At 41.2% G+C, this 21,126-nt stretch overlaps 1 protein-coding gene across 1 annotated transcript; it reads right to left on the bottom strand.

Moving 5' to 3' along the window:
• Window positions 1-12,665: 12,665 nt before the first annotated feature.
• Window positions 12,666-18,782, bottom strand: hjv (hemojuvelin BMP co-receptor). The gene is made up of 4 exons (XM_086154679.1): window positions 18,651-18,782; window positions 17,287-17,390; window positions 16,042-16,586; window positions 12,666-14,580 (listed from the first exon to the last, which is right to left on the bottom strand). Exons 2-4 carry the CDS (start codon window positions 17,366-17,368, stop codon window positions 13,957-13,959), a joined length of 1,251 nt encoding a protein of 416 aa, XP_086010805.1. The 5' UTR covers window positions 17,369-17,390; window positions 18,651-18,782; the 3' UTR covers window positions 12,666-13,956.
• Window positions 18,783-21,126: the final 2,344 nt, after the last annotated feature.

Here is a 21,126-nt window from a genome sequence, read left to right as displayed (position 1 = left end):
ATTAGCAGGGTAGAATAAGAAGTAAATTAAATGATCCAACCAGGGTCAAGTCCAATGGATGCCCGTTGACTGCAGATAGACTGATGATGTGAGAATTCCTAACCCCTTTAAAACCAATGAGGTGTCATCACTGCTCCACTATCAAATCTCTTCCTCTCTTACTTTTACAGTTATCACAGCAGGCAAAGCTATTTAAAATGGTTGCAAAAGAAAATCCGATCTTCGTCAATCGAAAGCCGCTGATCTTTACAGGAAGTGGATTTTCTGTCGAAGACCTGTTTTTAATGCTTGTATAAATTTTTATTTAGTGAAACAAAGACAGACAAAGATGCATTTTCCTCTCCTTTTGCGGATAATCTCTCAAGTCCTGCCTGCTGGCACTGAATGTCAGAGTAATACTGACTGCCATATCGGTCCATTCTCTACCCTTGTTGGAGGTACATTATACTATCAGCACTTGTTCATGTGAAATTGAACTGTCAAATACAATTATCGAAAGAGAGAAGCTCATTTTTAGTCACATTTTGATTTTTTTATTCTAAAAATACACTGAGCGGTAAAGCGATTAACCTTTTGATAACAGGACTAGCCAGAAAACCACATCTCATAAAGCACAATTGGCAGGTTTTGAATTTCTGTTTGATTAAATTCTCGACTTCATAATTAGGAGTATCAACGGCAGCTATCGGTTAGTGGATGGATCCATCTTCAAGAGCATATAAAATGGCACTCAAAGGTAATTTAATCAGTCCGTCACAGACGGGTCCATTTTTGGGCAAAAATAAAATGAAAAAAAATGGGAAAACAAAATAATTTGAGCTTTGACCCGAACACAGCGTAACTGTGAATGTTCAGACAGACTTCAGGAAATTCCAACTGTAGCTCTATGAAAGGAGTGAATCAGTCATCTGCCGAGGAAGGCTGGAGCTAATAAGTGTGTAACATGATAGAAAAGAAAATTAGTTCATAGCTGTCATCCTCTTGATGAAGAGGCAATCAAAATCAAAGTGAATCATTCCATGAGGAGGATTGTGTTTTGGAATTCAAATGGGCAATGCTTCAATATGACAAATCAGCCAGTGTGGTGCATGTTGATTGATTCCATCCATGAAAACCTAATAGATTTAGCCCTCTGTGAATTTGGCTCTCATTAACCTCGCTGCGTTTTCATATGAGAATGTATTGGAGCCATTTTATCCACCACTCAAAGGCAATTCACTGGATGATAAATCCTTTGGCTTATCTGGCTGCAGGTGACAGCACAGCAGCGCACCGGGGCTCACTGGGGCACAAACACACACACACGCAAACACTCGCGCACATACGTGCTTGCATTCCACATAAACACCTTCTCACGTAACCATTGTGGGGGAAACGCACACACTTCTTGGAGAGGTCGCCATGGTGACCCATGAGCGGAAAAACCTTGTGATCCAACCGGAACCGAAGACATGCTCCTCGACCCGAGCGATCAGCCGCAACAGAAAAATCTTCCTCGCAGCTCTCTGCAAGGAAGACGAAGAGGAAGGAGGGTGGGGGGGGAATCAGAATTCAATTACACAGTGGAAACCCAGTCCTTGCCCTCCGGGAGTGATATCAGCACCATTTAAAAGTCTGATTACTCACAAAACCAATAACATTTTGACTCCTTGGTAATGGACCAGTAGATTAGAAAATTTAGATTACATTTAACTGCCTGTAGATTCTCATTAAAACGCCACCAACTAGTTAGAAACAATAGGTAATTAAGAGTGTAATGAAGCGCAGTAGCATTCGTGCACGTCGGCTGTATGATACTCTTGTGGGACCCATCCTTACTTTGCTCTTATCCTGCAGCAAAGCCATACCAGCGTCTCATTTGGGCAATACGGCATATTTAATTAGATTAATGTATTTCGGCGGTGTCTCCACGGGGCTGGTTGTGCTCCTCCTGGAGACAGTATAACAACAGATTATATATTAGCAGAGGCCCGCGAGCCGCAGGCAGGCCGCCGCAGGTTGGTCCCTCGACATAGGTGTGGCATGTGACAGTTTGGGTAGAACCCGTGTACGCCTGACTCCTGTTAAAATTTTAAATGCAAATAATTATAAACAAAAGTGCTGCATGACTGAGCACAGGGTCTTATCCAAAAGTCCACATTTGACTTAGCAAAGTGAGGATTTATTGAATTAAACATGATTGATTGTAACACAGGCAGAGAGTAAACACGGGCAGGAAAGCTCAGGGTGATGAATGGGTTAGTGCTGATATCTGGTTTTATGCTCAATGTTTCCAACCAGCCACAGTAAATGGTTCATGCAAAATAAAGATGGAAAGGACTGAAACAGTGCATTTGGGTCTCTCTCACTCCGACTTATTGATTTACACAAAATAATACATATCATAATTGAGATAATGTTAATCCTACAATCAAGATACTACGTCGGGTCACATTCTTTAAAGTATTAACATGAACAATGATGACCGAACCGATTGAATATGAACGAATAAGAATGACAAAAAGCAGTGTTGCATTTAAGGTTGAATATAGCATAGTTGAATTACACAATCGTGGCATATCAAAGATAAGAACAGTTCATCTCAAGGTGTCAAGCTGTATTTGTCTCTTCGCCACCCTGAAACACCTTCCTCAGCAGTTTGAGTATGAGGTAGACTCAGTCTTTCTGTTTGTGCAGAGGATTATTAATTCACTTTTTAAACAAGTGGAGTGTGAGAGAGCACACACTTCCTGGTACTTCATCTGACCACAGACAGGGTTTTTCGCCTACATTTTTTTCATGATCATGAACTGATTTAATGTTACTTCTCACAAAGGTGCATCTTGGTCATAAAATGATATTTTTATGTTGCTGAACTCAGCAAATTGAGATATAACTTGGTAAACCTGTCTGGATTAGGTACATCTAGACTAAACAGATCTATGGTTATTCTTAATTCCTTTTTTGCAAGATGAAATTTACAATTAAGAGTTGGACTGCAGTTTTAACTGCTTTGACAGCGATTTTTTTTCAATTTCATTTCATGTAAAACTGCAACTTTGGTTGCCCACTTTGCTTGGGCAGTAAAACCTAAATTTGACTCTCAAGTCTCCTTCAACTTACCTTAAGACCACTGAGCTGTCCTGAAGTCAAACTCCAGCCAAAAAAGTTTTTCTTCTAATTCACCTAGTTGAATTATTTAGGGAATTATAAAAACTCACAGGCAGGTCGCAAACACTGAACAGTAAGACATCAGCGACATCAGAAACACCTCATGTGCTTATAAACTGACTGTATATACTATTGTTTTTTTTTTTGTTTTTACAATTTATGGATCTTTCTGTAAAATATGCGCAACCGTACATTTATTGAGTATTAGTTAAAGCACCACAGAAGTGCTGAAATTCATGCCTTTCACACTGAGGTGAGTGTTAGTGTGGCTGAGCTGCACTGCCTCTCTTTCATAGTATCACAGTGCCTTCTATAGATCACACCTGTAATTGCAAGGACTTCAACATCACCAGATACCTCACTTTATACCCTCCTCAGTCGCTATCACAGCTATCTAACCGCTGTCTCTCTAGCAAAGGCTCTTGTTCAGGTGTTTTGGGGGGGGGGGAGAAGATAAAAAATATTTTCATCAGCTGAGCTTAGCTCATATAAACTGTAAATGGCTTGCTGTGTGATAACTTTTGCACTCACTTGGATAGCAGATGTTCCCCTCTGTTTGCACACATACCTTATGTGAATCACAAGGGGCACATTTCTGGGAAACACAAACAGACATGCACACACATATACACACCTCCAACCTGGCAGAGTGTTTGTGCTTGTAAGCACTTGAATAATTGAGCTGGATTCAAAGACGCACCGTCTTTCCAAAAGGAGTCATAGAGGAGGAGGAGGAGGAAGAAGAGAGAGACAGAGAGCAGATGGCCCAGTGCAGATAGACTCAGACACTGCGAGCGAGGAGTGTTCTCTGAAGGACGAGGTCTTGTATTGTTGTGGCTGCGAGGGCTGTTCTGTCACACGGCGTACCAGGGGTCCCCAAAGAGCTGGGGTCTTATGGTGTCAGTGTCCCCCCAGTCCTCATCCCCAGCTCTGGCCTATTGTCATTCCTGCTTTTTAATTTCTCAAGCTCAATCAAGTGTGACACAAACTGTTTACGTAGCATGTCTGCCACAACCAGGAAGAGAAAGGAAGAGCACAAAAAAAGGCAAAAAAAAAAAAAAAAAAAACAGACACATAAGCCAGGATCTCGGCACAAAATAATCCCCCATAATACCAGAGAGTTTAAAGAGGCTTTGCCAACACCTCCCCAAACCCCACCACCACCACCACCACCACCCCTCTTTGCTCTTATGAAAAAGGGAGGGGGGATAAAGGAAAAAAAAAGAAAGGGTGGAAAACACATCATAAGAAAGCTGTTAAATTTGCCCCTCAGTCTCGTTTGGGATTGCTAATTATTGTTTTCAGAGCACAACAATTGGGGTATTAGGGCATAAGCGGCTGGAGATAACATCCAGAGGACGGCAAGGGAGAAAAGGAGAGAGGAACACGGGGAGAGAGATAATGGGCCAACAGAAGGGAGGCTATGATACGGGCCGGTCTGTCTCCCTGCCGCAACACATCGCAGTATCACTCAGTGTCCTCCAGCATCTTGAACAGCGAAGGAAAGTTGACAAGGACAGTTTATGGACTGATAGAGAACTCGGTTTGCCAGAGAACAGAACACTTCATTCTGCAGGTAAAAAGAATTGTTGAGGCTTAGGAGTTTGCTCGCTCTGAGGTTAAAGTTGAAAAATAAGCTGAGTGAAATTCTGCTCAGGAGAAAGACAAGAAAGGAAGTCTGCCCGTCTAGTTCGCTCAGTAATAAATAAAATGTAACTATTTGACTTTTTGCTAGAGCTCATTTTAAACCTTAACATGACTTTCATTGGTTCTATTGCTTAAATAACTTGACCATTTTAATTCTCCCTACACTGATTGTCATTCCTCTCTGAAATGTCCTCATACTGTAGTTTCTTCTTCTGCTGAGTATCTTTTCATTTTGGTTTTAACTCGATTTCATTGTGAAATCAGGGTTTTAGCTGAAAAAAAAAGTGCAACCAACAAAGTAAACTGTTTATTAACTTTTCAGAAATGTTTTATGAATCCAATTTATTTATACTTCATGGCCTGTACTTGCCACTTCTTGTGTATTGTACTGGTTGCCTGGCAACAAGTCCAAAGGATGGACATAGGACATACGGTTAACATTTTTTGAAAATATATAATGCATCAGCTGAAAACGGACTTCAGAAATCGGTCCCGTGTTTATCTGATTGGTGACAGTTTGAAGGTCTGGCACTTTGAGTAAAAATAAAATTTCCACCCTCAATTCAAAAGTCTTTGTTCAACTTTGAAATCAAAGTGAAAATGCTTTAAGAATTCAGTCAAAAATAAGCAGCCAAATTGACCTCTAAGAGTTAATTTAAAGTTGGGAGATTCGGAAGTATCTTATAATGTAAATACAAAAATATCACAAAAAAACATTCTTACTCATACTACTTAATTTCCCAATGCAAGGTAATAAAGTATTCATCAAACTTGATTTGCTTGACTAGTTCAGTTTCTTCTGTGTATTCAATAACTGAGTCTTCAGATGATTTATCAGCTGTTGCTGGCACATGTAGCTGTGGATTTTCTAAATGTTACTCGTATTTGGAGATATGATCGAATGGAAGGGGAAAATGTAACAAAACCCACCTATTTCGGCACTGTACACACCTTGTAACCATATGTACATAGCCCTATCATCAAATTCAAAACATTGCAGGCCTCCCTGGCTTATATCCTTCAGACAACCACATGGTGTGAACGTATGCATTCCCTTGGAGAATATTTCTGCAAAGTGAAGATGCCTTCAGCCTTGTGCACCTTATTGAAGACTCGCATAAGAAAAGGGCCACAGAGCCTCAAGTTTGAAGTTTTACATTCATTCTCCATAATCTATCATGGCTTTTATGAGTCTCTTCACTTTCACACTTCAACACAGGGGCCTTCAAGAATTTAGTCCCACTACCAAGCAAACTCTGCCATGTCAGTTTCTATTTATAGGCTCAAGGACGGAGCAACCCTTTATGACTGGACAGATAACTTTTGTCACTAAAGGTATTCAGAACGCATCAAAATAGTACAACTTGCATGGCGATCCCACAGCAGGTGATGGCTTGTGTCCTAAAAAGGAATAGAGCTTTCTGGCAGAAACACACTCAAGCACACACAATCTGGCTTCCATCCTGTATATGGGCAGGCCAGCCAAAGTCATCTGGAAGTACAGCCGTGTCAATGACAAAATTATGCTGCATTTAGTAAAAAAAACAGCGCCGCCTGCTGGTGCCCCACCTCTGTGAACTCGGACCATTATAGGGAGCTGTGGGAAACACCTGAGCCTGCAAAGGCTGAGCATTAAAGGGTTGGCAAACATGAATGATGTGTGTGCTTTTTCTTGTGGGCCACCCGTGCAACCATGTGTGTTGCAGGGTTTCCATTTGTTAAGAGGCTTACTGAGCATATGTGTTGGTATTGTGAGTGTGTGTTTGTGTGCTCTGCGGTGTAACTGCCTGTCCTGGGGCCCACCTGGCAGCGATGTGCAGATTCTGGGGCCCAAGCAGCTGGCCTGGGGGCTGGTGTGGGTGTCGGTTGAGGAGGAGGTCTGCGAGGGGTGCGGGGGGTCTTCTATGGACCCTTTCCCACCAGACCCAGACAGTAGGAGGCAGATGGACAGGCCACCGCCACTGCCAGAGGGCCGGAGGAGCCCATGGGGCGAGACGAGCTGAGCTCAAACACACACACACAAAGACACAAACATAGTAGCAAATGAAGACCATGTGAAATATTAATCTCAAATATAATTTGTGCTAATCTGTAAGCCTATTGTATTTCCCGTACGAGTAAAAAATAGCAAAATGGGCATGATATTCACCTTAAGATATCATAATCATTCGACAGTTTATCATTGATTTGGTGGTCAATATTATTGAACAACAGGGTTTGATGTGTCACGGTAGATGGAGATGGAGGTGCAGAATAATGGGTAGAAGTATGGGTAACCTTGGCCTTGAGAATACCAAAATTTTCATGCATTAGAAAATTAATGAAGAACATAGAATTTTGCAGTCAGTATGAAGAAGGGGAAGAACTGTTTGCATTAAAAGCACATTTATACCTTATCCTCAGAATATGTTTCAGGGACATCTTGTCTATGACGCTGTGACCAGTGCACCGTTACTCAAGTATCTCAGGATATTTAGCCCTGTTATGGTAGCTGTTACCAACATCCTGTGGATGTCATTCTTGAATAGTTAATTTGATGAAATCCTCAAAATTAGCAGATGTACTTTTGTGGGCCACATTTTACTGCTTCACCATAGCTCAAAGTAACCCAAACGCCCGGTACATACTTCACATAGATATCACATAAAAAAAAATAAAAGAGGTAAAAGAGTATTTCAATATATTTCAGCAGTAAGATATTAAAATGACCATCAATTGTAACTGTCAATGATTAGATAAAAAATGAGTTTATGAGGCTTGGTTTGAAATTTCCGCTCTGTGGGATGATGAAAGGAAAATTCTAAATATTCTGGTCATGGTGAAGATAATGTCCTTGATAGTCATTTTGCAGCTGATACAATTTTATATGGTGAAACATTTTGAGTATGGGACTATTTTTTTTTCAATTGCTAATTTTTTTAATTTTACCAACTGTTTTTTTACATAGCATTTTTACCCAGACATTTTTTTCTCATGAACACTGAATATTTGCTGTTTGCAGAGTTTGACAGGTGAATGTTGTTTACACATTCAGAAAAAAGTTTCTCAGAGACCATTTAAAAACCAGATTTTTGGTGAACAGAAACTCAACACAAGTGCAGAAAGGCCAAGAACAGATTTCTCTATGTCCATCTATTTAAAAAAAAAAAAAAAATGTCAATTTATTCTGAAATGTTTCCTGTAGAAGCCTGAGCAGGTGATTTTATAAGGAATGCAATATTCATTTCTTACAGTGGATTTTAATCATAGATTTCTACTTCAAAGCAGTGCAAGTCACTCATTGTGCTTGTCACAAGTGTTTCTGTGTGACCTAAAACTTGTGCGGAGGAAGAAGTTGCATCATTATTCCACCTTCAGTTATGCTTGCACACACACACACACACACACACACACACACACACACACACACACACACACACACACACACACACACACATTCCTCAATCATCAAACCTGGTGCAGCTGATTGCACATATTGCAATTATTGTGAATTTACAATCAAAATCAGTACAGTAATGCAGAGCAAGCGCTTGAGACTGTCACATATACGGAGAATATGAACGTGCACTGGCTGTGGTGGTGATGTAGGAGGTAACCACCAATACCCGTAGTCCAGAGAGCCACAGATGCTGCAATGTTTGTGTGTTGACTCTCTGTAATTTGTTTGCTCTAATTTGTTTTGCTGTACCAGGGGAGTTCCGATTTTAATTTTGCTCTGTGTTTACCCCTCTTTGTGGATCGCTGATCTGTTAAGCATGGAGAAAAAGAGAGGGAGAGAGAAACTGAGTGGGAAAGAGAGAGAGAGAGGGCTGTTCGAGAGAGAGAGAGAGAGAGAGAGAGAGAGAGAGAGAGAGAGAGAGAGAGAGAGGGCTGTTCGAGATAGAGCCAAATTAAAAAAAGGAGCAGTGCAGATTGTTTTAAGCTCTGGCAGCCCCTTCAGGCCCATAGGCTTCGCTTCCAGCCTGCACCTGCTCCGTCCCCCGGGGATCCTGGTTCCTGATCCGTGGCCTTCCCTTCTCCTCTCTGGGCTCTCAGCCCAACCGACTCGTCTCCCCTTCAGAAGTTCCTTCTGTTCCTTTCCTCCTTCTCAGTATTCCTGCACACCTGGTTGTAGCCTCTTCACCCCCATCTTCTCTCCATCACCCGCTTATCCTGTTCCTCTAAGCCACCTGCACCTTTTGTTTTCCATTTCACACCAGCTCAACGCTCCCATCCCCACTTTTCAACTTTGCCTTTTTTCTTCGTTTCTCTCTGTTTTCGCCACTAGGTTTCAACTGTTTTAATCAACCACGCTCAGCTCGTATTGATTGCAACTTGTTAGTCTGATTGGAAACGCATAACCTGACCCGCAATAGTTTGTAACAGGATAATACAGTCTATGACTACAATGATTACTGAAACACAGTGCAGCTCATTTGAGCATCATTTTATTAACCCAGAGATGCACAAAGATGAAAATTATAGGCATCAGAATAAGATGTTTACACTTTATTAGCAGATATTCTCTCCTGAAATCACCTAGTCAATCCAGCTTCTGTTCAATCGCCGGTCAATTTGCTCTCCAGTAATGACGGTGCACTTTGTGAAGCGCACAATAAGCACATGATTCCAGGTGTAACGCTGGGAGAAAACATCTAGTCTTGACACGGCTTCATTAAAAGAAATCCAACCGGGAGTGATGTTCAGACTAAAAGGGAAGTAGCACAAGCCACAGGATGACATGACAGAAAGTTGTTTCTAGTTCCAGAGGTCGGATGATTCCCGGCCAAATAACAAGTGGTCAGAGAGAGAGAGTGTGTGTGTGTGTCCGGCTGTGTGGCTGCTGGCACCACTGCCCTCCAGTATGTAAGTCCTGGATTGAAGCCCAAAAGTCCAGCAGGCGTGTTCATGAGCTGCCACTGCTGATCTCAAGGAAAAAAATCATCCACAACCAAGTGGAGTTAGAATTTCCAGTGCATCTGTTTTACACAACCAGATCACCCGTGATTCCTCACAGGTTACACTAACAAGGAGCTACATAATCTTGTCCAGCGAAACAGGAGAATAGTGTCAGAAAAACACGCATGGCTTCACTTATAACTCTCATATGAACGGAGTCAAAATAAAAGCAAAAAGAGCTATCTTTTTTTTTGACATCTTGCTTTCTTGCTGTCTGAATTAATGTGAACACAACCCTCATTCTTGAAGCAGCAGTGTCACAGCAGGGTGTGACTGCCATCTACTGGCTGAGATAGAGAAGTGCATCTTCCAAAGGAGAGCAGGCACAGCTAAACTATGTTCATCATACATAAAACTAATATTTAATGACAGTAGTCATGAATGAATGATTCAATAATGAGTAACTCTTGTGTCTTAATAAAATGGTATTGCAGAAGCATTTAATGTGTTGCTCTGGTAATTTTCCAAAAACTCCAAAATCACTTGTGCGTTGTACATTTGAGGTCGCATCTCTAAAATGCAGGACCAATTTTTTTTTCTTAAAATACCAAATGTTCAGGATCAAGCAAGAACAACAAATGATTATTGTTTAAAGTGTTTGCTAATTATTTGGAAAAAAATGTAACCTGTCAATGGACAACTTTCCAATAGGATTTTAACATAAATTATAAAGATAAACAATGATGAATACACACAATAAGAATCCTTGTGAGCAGATATATTATACCATTTTCAAAGTCTATATTTTCTCTCCCAACAATTATCTTTATGTGGAATAAGTTAACTGCCTACTTCATATTCAAAATACAAAGCTTAACTACTGTGGCTTAAAAGTATGAGTTGCTCCCAGTAACTTTGCCCTTGGTGTCTTTTCATCGCATAGCTTCAGCTAACCTCCAAAGAACAAGCGACCAAAACACCATATGTGGTTAATATACTACAATTCAGCCAATTTACAGGGCGTTCTCATCAGAACAGCGCATGGAGGAGTGCACGAGGCAGAACAGCAAACTGTGCTGCCAGATGAGAGGAGAAATGCATCTTTGATAAACAACATCCGTGCATTTGAAAAAAACATAATGTGAACTAAATGATAGTCTCAGAGTGCTTCTTCCTGTTATAACACCTCTCACACTAAACAAAGTGAGCTCCCATTGCACCTGTTCATGTCAATAAAGTCCATCCAGCCGTCGTCTGCCGCTTATCCTGTACTCGGGGTTGCAGGGGACGCCGGAGCCCATCCCATGTCATCGTGCGAGAGGCGGGGTGCACCCTGGACCAGTCGCCGGTCAATCGCAGGGCCACATATGATGGAAGGAAAGGAAGGATAAAGATAGAAGGAAAGACTGGTTTAAGAAGATCAAAATGTGTTTCCCTGGGAGAAGGATATATAGAAGGAATAGAGCGTTTGAATAATTGAAAGCACCTCTCTCTGGGCATATGAGAAGTGGTGAGCGATTTCCTTATGGCAGTGTGTTTTTCTGCCCAGATAATGGAGTGACTCCCCACAGTGATGGCAGGTTGATAAAACACAGCAGTGAGACTCAGGCTGTGGAGGAAAAAAATGTCTTGATGTTAATGGTTTAAAATCTCTCACAGTCTCTTGAAACTACCTTTTTGTGTTTGTGCTGATGAAGTTTAATGCTCAAGATGTTTTTCCACTTAAACTGAAAACGTGAGGCCTAGGAGAGTACTGCCCAGCAACAAAACACGATTGTTGTGTAAAATGATTGAATAATTATTTCACTAGGCCTTAGAAGTCGTAAGTGACACAATGTTGACGGCAAATGAAACAGGTTCAAAAGCATTATCATTCTGTTGGTTCTGGGCCTCTGTACTTACATTTGCAGCACGCACCACATCAGCACTAAAAGTGTTTACACAGCTATATCAAATAATTTTATTTGAAAACACTTACAACCTGACAAACACGAGATAACTCTTGGTAACACAAGACAAAGTCAGAGATACTCCAACAAAGAGAGGCCTATCAATGATTCCATCAAGGAAACTAACTTAAGATAGTGCAATCTCTCAAAGTGTTTTTTTGGTTCAAGATACCAGAAAGCTTTATACATCTCCTAAAATAAAACAAACATCTCTCCTGCCCTGTCAAAAACGCAAGAGTAGACCAGTGAACAGTGTGTGTGCTCTATACATTTCCTCAAATGGAACAGGCAAAATACAGCTGCCTTGGGCAGGTGAGCAGTGATTACCTGTGATGAGTTAAGCAGGAGAGTGATTGTTTTAATAACATGCAATGCACGGAAACACAGGAGATGGTTGTTTTACTGAGAAATCGACTGATGCCCTCAGCTCATTTTGTTCCATCCAGCTAAGCTGCAATTCAGTTCAGGGAGTTGTTAGTTCTCAGAAGGTGGTCCTGATCCAGTCCACTGCACAAGTCACCAGCTTCTGCAAAGGAGACACAATGGATGAAGGTGTATTTTAAATTGCAAAGCTCCGAAAGATTTCCTCCATCTGTACTTCGTCCTGAAGACATAGAAACCCAAGAGACAGCAAGTCACTTGTTGCAGACTGGAATGCACATGCACACGCACGGACACGGACACACACACACACACACACACACACACACACACACACACACACACACACACACACACACACACACACACACACACACACACACACACACACACACACACACACATTCAGGCTGTGAGGAAGTCTTTGTAATCACTTTTGTTTTAACTAATTAAATGTTGTATTTTGAAGTTCCCCACGTGTAGTTGGAAGAATTTCCTTTTTGTTTTTGTTTACATTCAGGGAAAATTCAAAATGTTCTGGTAACATCTAGCAGAATCTACACTCAAAAAATTTTCTACCCACAAAGAGCAGATCTTTATAACATTCTAGGCCTCTCCCAGAGTCATGAGCTTCCACCAGAGAAGACCATCTCAGAGGAATAACGCATACCAACTTTATTGCTAATGGAGTAACCAATAAAAAAAAGTTACATCAAATGCTATACCATAAATGAAGGGCTAATAATAACACCATGATTTAAAAGATAGACAAGGTATATGAACAGAATAATACAAAGAGATTGAACTTACAATTATGATACAGTAATATCATTAAGGTTTCTTTTCAGCTTGATAAATGGCTCAAGTAAAAATTGGTCAATTGGATTCCACATGAATAAGAAATGTCTGTCGTGTCCGTCTCCTAAAACCATTGTGGTTCTGGAGTGATTTATTTAGGTGTTAAATGTAGTGAAAAGTTGAGTTAGGTTAATGAACCATCATGGAATTAGATCCCTGCCATTAGGGACCTTGAAAATCTTCCAGATGATCAATTTTTTCATTTTATTAAATGCTTGTCAGAAACATTTCTTGAGTGAATATTCAAACCATGAGAAGACTGTCACTGATTTGTCACAAAATTGATTATAAGCTATTTTGTTCCCATTTTTTACACAAATATCTTTATCCCTTTGCCATTTGATTTTGATATATTTATAATTTCTGTCTAAAATAGCATATGGATAATATTTATACATTTTCAAGTTTATTAATTGATAGGAAACTTAAGTCCCATTTTTCCTTTTTTTGTTACAAATCCCATTGGCCATGAAAAGAAGATGGTTGTTAAAATAGCTACAGGAATAAAGAAAGAAAGCAAAAAGCAGTGTGTGTGTGTGTGTGTGTGTGTGTGTGTGTGCGTGTCCTTGTATGTGTAACTTGCAAAAAAAAATATAATACCCCAGACTTGCAAGCCATATAGAACAAAAAAGTATGTAGGTGTGTATATTTTTCTCTTATTCATTTATGGCAACTTTCTCTTGATGGATTGAAAGAAAAAAATAAGCAAAATTGCTTAGAGTGAAAAGTTATTAGTAACTTACCGAGACCACTTTTAAAAAAACTAAGAAAATTTTGACAATAAAGCTTCTATTTATTCCAATATTTAAATAAATGATTAAAATGATCTTTCAATAGGATAAATATTCAGAGATCAAGTAATTTTCTTGAAATGCTTTCCTGCCACCCTTCTGCAAGTCCCCCTTTTTCACAGAAACATTACAAAGTACATGACCTCAGTGACCTCTACACGATGATGATTTTTGTCATCATAGTGATTGGGATGATGACCTGAATTGAAAAGTGGAAAAAACACAGCTGAAGCTGAGCTGAACACTGCGGTATGAAAATAAATATCTTGCCAGCTGGCTCATTTCTTCTCCTAATGTCACCCTCACACTGTCCTGAGAGTTCCAAGGATAGCCAGCATCAGCAATGTCAGGTCAAGGCATGTACGCTGTGCTGCAGCAACAGGAAGCAAGTGAAGTGTCTTTGTGCCAGAAGTCAGTTTCTGCATGTCCTGCCGCGCCACGATGGCAGCAGCACTTGCGTTCAGGTCTCCAGTGACCAGAACATCAAACACACATGCCTGGTAGTAGATGTCTTGCACAGGAAGCAGCGCACCGCAATGCGCGCCGGCTACAGCATGCGATGATGAGAGGGAGGTGGCACTGAGCGGAGGACGGAGCGTGTTGATCCGCTGGGAAGTCGGGCAGCCCCACAAACACAGCTGCAGGTCCCGTTCGGGCCCGAATGCCTCCACCACATCACGCGGTGCCAGAAGGGCAAGGGCCAGCGAACGTCCGGTTTGACGAACCACCAGCACCGTGCCGATGTGGCCGGCTCGGATTTCAGCGTGGCGGCCCGGACTCTGACTCGTCACCGCCAGGCTGTGATGACCTCGCCGCTCGCCGCTCACCACCGAACCGTCGGCGAAGGCCGCTGGAACGTTATCCAGCTCGGCCTGGTAGAGCTGTTGGTCAACACAGTGACGCCAGCTCTTAAAGATGATGGTGATCTGACAGAAGGTGACATACAGAGATCAGAATCACTTTTCCATCTCAGTGGACTGAAAACAACCAATTGATTATCAGCAGCATTTATACTCTGCAGCCACATACAGCTGTTTTATACCAAACACCAATAATTATCATCACAGAGAGACTACAAAGAAATTTCACGTTGTGGGTTCTTGTGACAGCTTGTACGCACGGCATGACGCTTATAATGGGCAATGTTTTTTAACAGAACGTTTATTTCATAGGATTCTGTCTCCAAAAAGCATATTCTATGGAGAAAAAAACAGCGTAAACCCGCGGATCCCTCCCTCGTTGGTGTATGCTAGCGCCGTTTGCCCAGCCGCCGGGCCTGGCGGCCCGTGACCTTGTCGGTGTACGTAAGCGCCATCCGCTCCTGACCGGTACTCTCCCTTGTTGGTACATGCTATCGCCTTCCACCTCGTTGCCTGCCCCAGCCTTGCGCCCCCCCCTTCCCGGTCTGTGTGTACCTGTTCAATGGTCGAAGTAAACTGTTTTGAACCCAGAATGTCTCGGTGTGGTGTCCTGTATCTGAGTGTGGGTCCTACCTCCAAAATCAATAACAAAAAGGATATTTACAACTGGCAAATCTTGGGATCTTAGTTAGCAGACAGTTGTTGGCATGTTTTCATCTAGCTCTGCATCATGGGTGAGCTTCTCTTAGTTTTTCATCAGCAATTCCCTGGTTACTAATCAGTGTGAGCTACTTGTGCCTATTAAGGTTAAATAAAATGTGGAAAAACCCCTCCCCTCCAGCAGTTACTATGAAAACCGCATCAAGGAAAAGGACTTCATATTTTTGGTACAACTTATTCTACTTTTGGGAAATTTCACATTCATAAAAGAAAATGGACTAACAGCAAAACAAACTTCACACTCTTTCGACAAGAATGTATCAAAACAGCACCACTATAAATGGACTTCAGAACCCGAAGGCTGTGAAAACAAACATCATTTAGGAAAAGTTAGTTTAATATTTGTATGTATGTGTATATGTGCATATAAGTTATTTTAGTTGTGCTTTTTCATATGTTTTTTTTTGTTGTGTATATATCTTTGTGTTACCCCTGGCCAAATCAGATGGATGGATGGATGGATGGATGGATGGATGGATGGATAAAAAAACTCCCTACTGCAATATAGGCTTCTCTTTTCGAAATATACAACTGTACATATGAGAAACCATGAGAGATTACCACGATGACATGGCTTTTTGATACACAGGCACAATTAAAAATTAAGCTCACGTTAATATGTGACCAATAGTACAAATGTATTGTCTTTTAGGTGACCACACTTAGACGCAGGTAAGTAGAAAAAAAAACATGATCCACAAGGGAGATTTTTGTTTGGCACATCCCAGATGAAGCCCTACTCCTCCTCTGGGATGAGGCCCCGCAATTAATTTTATTTATAATTATTTGAGTCGGTTGATGACTTACCTTGGTAAGAGAAGTGGCCGGCGTGCCGCTCCTGCTGGGAGAACTGGTTACCTGAATATACAGGTAGTCGTTGTCGACGAGAGGCCACGCCCCGTGCACGCCGCACGTCTGGAAGTCGTCGTTGAAGGTTCGAATGTGCGGGTCTCCGAACACGCTGCAGTGCGTGTACTCCGGCGCGCGTCCCTCCCGCGTCAGGAAACCCCGCTCGTAGAGACATGCGTCATCGGCCAGCGTGTCTTGCGGCAGGGGGCGAGGCTGCGCGGTGGGTCCCGCCCGCGGGCAGTGGTGCTGGATCAGCAGGTCCTCGATGCCCTGCACCGCCGAGTGGTACGCCAGGTCACCGCGACACGCCCGCGCCATCCGCTTCGTGCACACGGCGTATGAGCGCAGGGCGCTACAGTAGCCGATGTTCACCGCCTCCCTGCCGAGAGCCGCTCCACCCGGGGCGCCGCCGGATGCGCCGACGCCGCTCCCGCCGACGCCGAGGTCCAAAGTGGCGGCCACGAAGTCCGAGTTGCACCTCAGGATGCGACAGGAAGCTGCGACTGGAATGAGGAACGGTTTCAGTCCCAAAACACAAAAGTGACCCATGCTTCTCACTTTTTTTTGCACTAACTCACAGCCTTTATCTCTTAACCTTACCACTCTTATCCTTGCAATACAGTTATACATTCTCCAGGACACCTTACTCAGTATTCATTTATTTTTACTTCCCACATCTCCTACTGTGCACCAGTTATTTCTATAAACATTCTCTCCACAAGGTATTTCTTTTGTTTTCGTTTTCCTATTATATAGATTGCATATAGTTTTGTTCATTTGATCTATGTCCTTAATTGCATATTCTTTTATTATTACTAGTTGCACACTTTTTTACCCTTATGTGACAATTGAATTTCCCCATCATGGGAAAGTCTATCATATCAGACAGTCGCCCAGGAAACTTTTATGATAATTTCTGATAGAACATCCCCGTCTTCTGTGGTCTGTCCTGCAAACTTAAAGTTGTGTTTATGTTCTTGTAATCAAGAAGCCAAACAAAAAACTAACAGAATATTTGACAGCTCCCTGAGGATCTCTGTGACATCACTTCAGATTATACAAACATTTTTTTAACAATATTTTGTTATTACATTGTTAGTAAATGTTCTCCAATCAGTGTACATTCTACTTTGACTTTCACCAAATCCCAACGCCTTTGAGAGAATACCATGTTTTGATCAACTTCCGGATGCACACTAGTACCTCTGGAAACACCCATCTGAAACAGCAGCAGAGTCAGCAGAATGCAGCGTTTCCATGGCAATGCTGCCAGAGGCTCCATCATCAGACGGAGGCCACGGGATCACCTGGGTGCACGTTGAAGTATCAAAAAGAGTTTATCATCTGAATTTACAGCAAAAGGAAAAAAAAACCTGCAATGATAATAATAAAAAAAGTTATTATAATAATTCTAGACCAGTTATTCATAATTGATTATTATTTATTTTATGAAAAACCTATGAAAATGTAATTTCCCAAAACTGAAAATAGTGAGAAAGACAACGTCAGACTGTTTATTTACTGTTTTTTATACAATTTTGTTAAATTGAAATGCAGTAAAAGGCCTTTGACATAACAGTCAATGTGAGGTAAAGGGTTCATTAATCACTTTCAAGCTCTGTTATTTTGTGTTGTTGATTTTCCTTACTTGTAGGAAACACCACATGATCAACAAATCGATCAGTGTTATTGATCACCAAAAGAAGTGAAAAGACATCCTACCTGCAAAGCTGCTCACCAATATCTGTCATTCAAATGTATTTTATTTTTATTAGTGTGTGTGTGTGTGAGAGCGAGAGAGAGAGAGCGAGAGAGAGAGAGAGAGAGAGAGATCAATGATCATACTGATCAAGATGAGCCCTCATTGTTTGACTGTGAGAAGACCATCTCTCAGTGTGTTAACACGGACTCTCATCTGTTTGTCTATTTTTTGGAGCAAACAGTTGCAGGGGGAAAGGTTTACTGTCGCCGATTCATTCACTGTCACTCTGGAATCCAGTGAATGACACAAAAAGCCAGAAATCTGTTCAACTACTACCAGGAAACACAAAGAATATGGCAAATGTAAGAACATATTAGTCCACTTGAAGATTTTTTAAAATGTTTTAAGAGTCAACTTTTGAGTCCATATCAGAACTCTAAGTCCCACAATTGAGGGTTTTGAGGTAAATCTGTCTGCATGCTCATGTTTGAGCTGCGAGCCGACCTTTACCCTCCCTCTAACAGGTGGGAGGGACTTGGTCAGGCTCTAATTTTAACCCCCCCATTTGCACCCCTACCACACACACACACACACACACACACACACACACACACACACACACACACACACACCTCCTTCTTCAATTTCACATTCAACAAATTGCTGGCAGCTTCTGTATATTAATAAGGATCGTTTAGCTTGAAAAGAAAAGTTCTTATTTGATTTTTCCCTCATTTTGGATTAAACAGAGAGAAAGGAAATTTGTTTTTGCTTGAAGATAATCTTAAAAAAGTTCTTTGGAGTTTCGTATTTCACAACCTGCCAGGTCGGCCAAGCAAAAAAGGTTTAGTAATCAGCATCTTACCTCCAACATTAGTGTCAGAGTCTGTTCATGTCCTCAGCGCAGATGATCTTCCAGGATCCTGTCCGAGTTTGTCCGTGTTCTGTTGCCCTGAAGCCCAGTGTGTTCACACCCCACTCGGAGCTTCGGGAGCTTCTAAATAAAACAACCAACAACTGCTGCAACAACTGTCCTCCCATACTCACACACACTCACACACACACACGCACACTCACGCACATGCTCCCATACACACAGAGTGCAGTTTATTTTCTGTTCGGAAGTTCACTACTGCTGCAGGTTTTTGCTCAAAATCTCATGGGGGAAAATTTGAAAAATTAATTGACTAAAATATTCTGAAGGAGAGTCCTGTTGTGTGAGGGGACCCTCAACATTCACAACTGAAGTATCCCTAAATTATCCCAAATTCCGGGGGCTAAATCCCAACTGGCAACTTATTTCATATGTTCAGGGAGTGTTTGCTGTCATAAAATACATAATCTTGACTACAGTGGCAAGTATATAAGAAGACAAGGAGGAGCTATAATTTATTCATTTAGTAATTGCCCCTTCAGGGTAACTATTGACAGCCCTGACCTAATATTCCAAATATTCTGCCTGACAGGCATTTGCATATGAACACCAGATGTGTTTGCTTAAAGAGCCAGCTGTTCTCAAAAGTGATATGTTTGATAATTAACCAGAGCTGTGTCCTGCCCTGGTAGATTTTACTTGGCTATCAGATTTATCCAGCAGATGTCACTGTTTCTATCATTTAAAACATTTCGACTAGGTGATATCACATTTAATCGGAGATTAATCAATAAATAATAAGAAACAGTTTTGATCAATCAGTCCTCAATCAAACGTGTATCTTTTTATGAAATGTTTCATGTGATCACATGATTGAGAAATATAACCAACATCTCTCAATAGCTTTTAAATCAATCCCAATTGTTTGCAGAATCAAAGTCCTGCATTTGTAGCATGCTGACAGCAGGGGGCAAAACACCAAAAACCATGAAACCAAGGGACATGCAGACATGTTCTGACCGCATGTTTCCCATTAAATAATGCCAATTTCACTCACTGCCGCCTTGCATCGTAGAGTTCATTTTTCCAGACCGTTCCTAAGAACATCCTAAGCGATCCCTGAAAATACATTGAATAATGTTCACCAACCCTTACAACACATTATTGTCTTTCACCCCATTGAGGATCTCAGAATGTTACATCCATACAGGGAATTTCTGTCATTTAGGATAATTAAGGTTAAAGATAAACTTCATTTTGCGATTCAGGTTGTGTAGCAGCCTCTTGTTTGATTCGCTCTGCCTTCGCTTGAATGCGATGTCTAGAACCTTGGCATCAGACAGACCATACCTTTCTACTTCATCGGGTCACCTCGACTATAGTTTTCAATAAAGTTGAGTGTGTTTGAAGGTGAAGTTGTTAGCACTTTAAGCGTGAGCTGGGGCCTCTCCACGCCTCACTGAGCAGCTCCCAGGCCCTTTGTTCAGCTGCGGAAAGGGGGGCGAGGGGGTTTGGACCCGGACCAGGACTGATGGACTCAGACCCTCCACAGATCACAGACCGGCGGACATCACGTAGAAAGGGCCGAGCCGAGCAGTGGCTCCCATGTTAAGGATGTTTGGAGTTTATAGACAGAGAAGGAAAAAAAAAAAGGAAATGACCGAGAAACATAACAAAGAAGTCGAATCAGGTAATAAAAGAAAAAAATCTATCATTGGAAAAAGTTGGAATTGTATGGAAAAATAAGAAGACAATGAGGTTTGGACTTTCTGACCTTTCATATTACATTTAGTCACATTTTCGTGGATTTTTAAAAATGTTAATGTACTTCATCGGCTAATGTTAAAGTTGTACTCTGGCCTAATCACCTTTCATTTGATATATGCCTTTAGCATGTTAGTCTGGCAGCATTGGTTCCCTCCAGTGTATGGTGGGAGTGTGTTTCTGTTCATAAAAGTTTTATGAGAAATTTGGTGCAGATTTTCATACAGCCAACCTGTGAAATTTCAGGGGGCACAATTAGAAATATTGGAAATTATTTTAGGAAATAATTTGGAAAGTAATGGAAATTAGTTTTGTTATTCATTTCCAATAAATGTATTTGATTTCTCTGAACAAGCTGAGAAAATTACTTATATATAAATATACAGTGTATATAGATAGATTATATATGGATTTGTTAAATCCTATTTTGGGTTTGGTTCAATTTATCCTGTTTCGATCATTTACATATCTCAACATCCCCTTCAGTCAAAAATATTTCCGTCTACTTATTTTTTTCTTTTAATGTATTCCAAAATTTCAGGCCTACAAAAGACTGAATTTTATATTTGTAATATTTGTCACAAGATGGCTATTATCATAGTCCTTAGTTGGTGGCAGACATTTCTGTGAATCTCCCTAAACTCTGAGACGCATGCATCTCATGGGTTCCACCTCCAGCAGTTACGGAGGAGGCAATCGCCAA

The sequence above is a fragment of the Fistularia commersonii genome, chromosome 11 (genome assembly GCF_037954325.1).
Source record: "Fistularia commersonii isolate RoL2024-O1a breed Wild chromosome 11, RoL_Fcom_v1.0, whole genome shotgun sequence".
NCBI lineage: Eukaryota > Metazoa > Chordata > Actinopteri > Syngnathiformes > Fistulariidae > Fistularia > Fistularia commersonii.
This window is presented reverse-complemented; position numbering and strand designations above follow the sequence as displayed.

Bases quoted from the DNA above. Each gene is read 5' to 3' on its own strand.
- hjv (XM_086154679.1), bottom strand. From the start codon at position 17,368: ATGATGGAGCCTCTGGCAGCATTGCCATGGAAACGCTGCATTCTGCTG. The intron at 16,587-17,286 runs GTACTAGTGTGC...TCCTCATTCCAG, and splicing joins TCAGATGGGTGTTTCCAGAG to TCGCAGCTTCCTGTCGCATC. The intron at 14,581-16,041 runs GTAAGTCATCAA...ACCTTCTGTCAG, and splicing joins CGGCCACTTCTCTTACCAAG to ATCACCATCATCTTTAAGAG.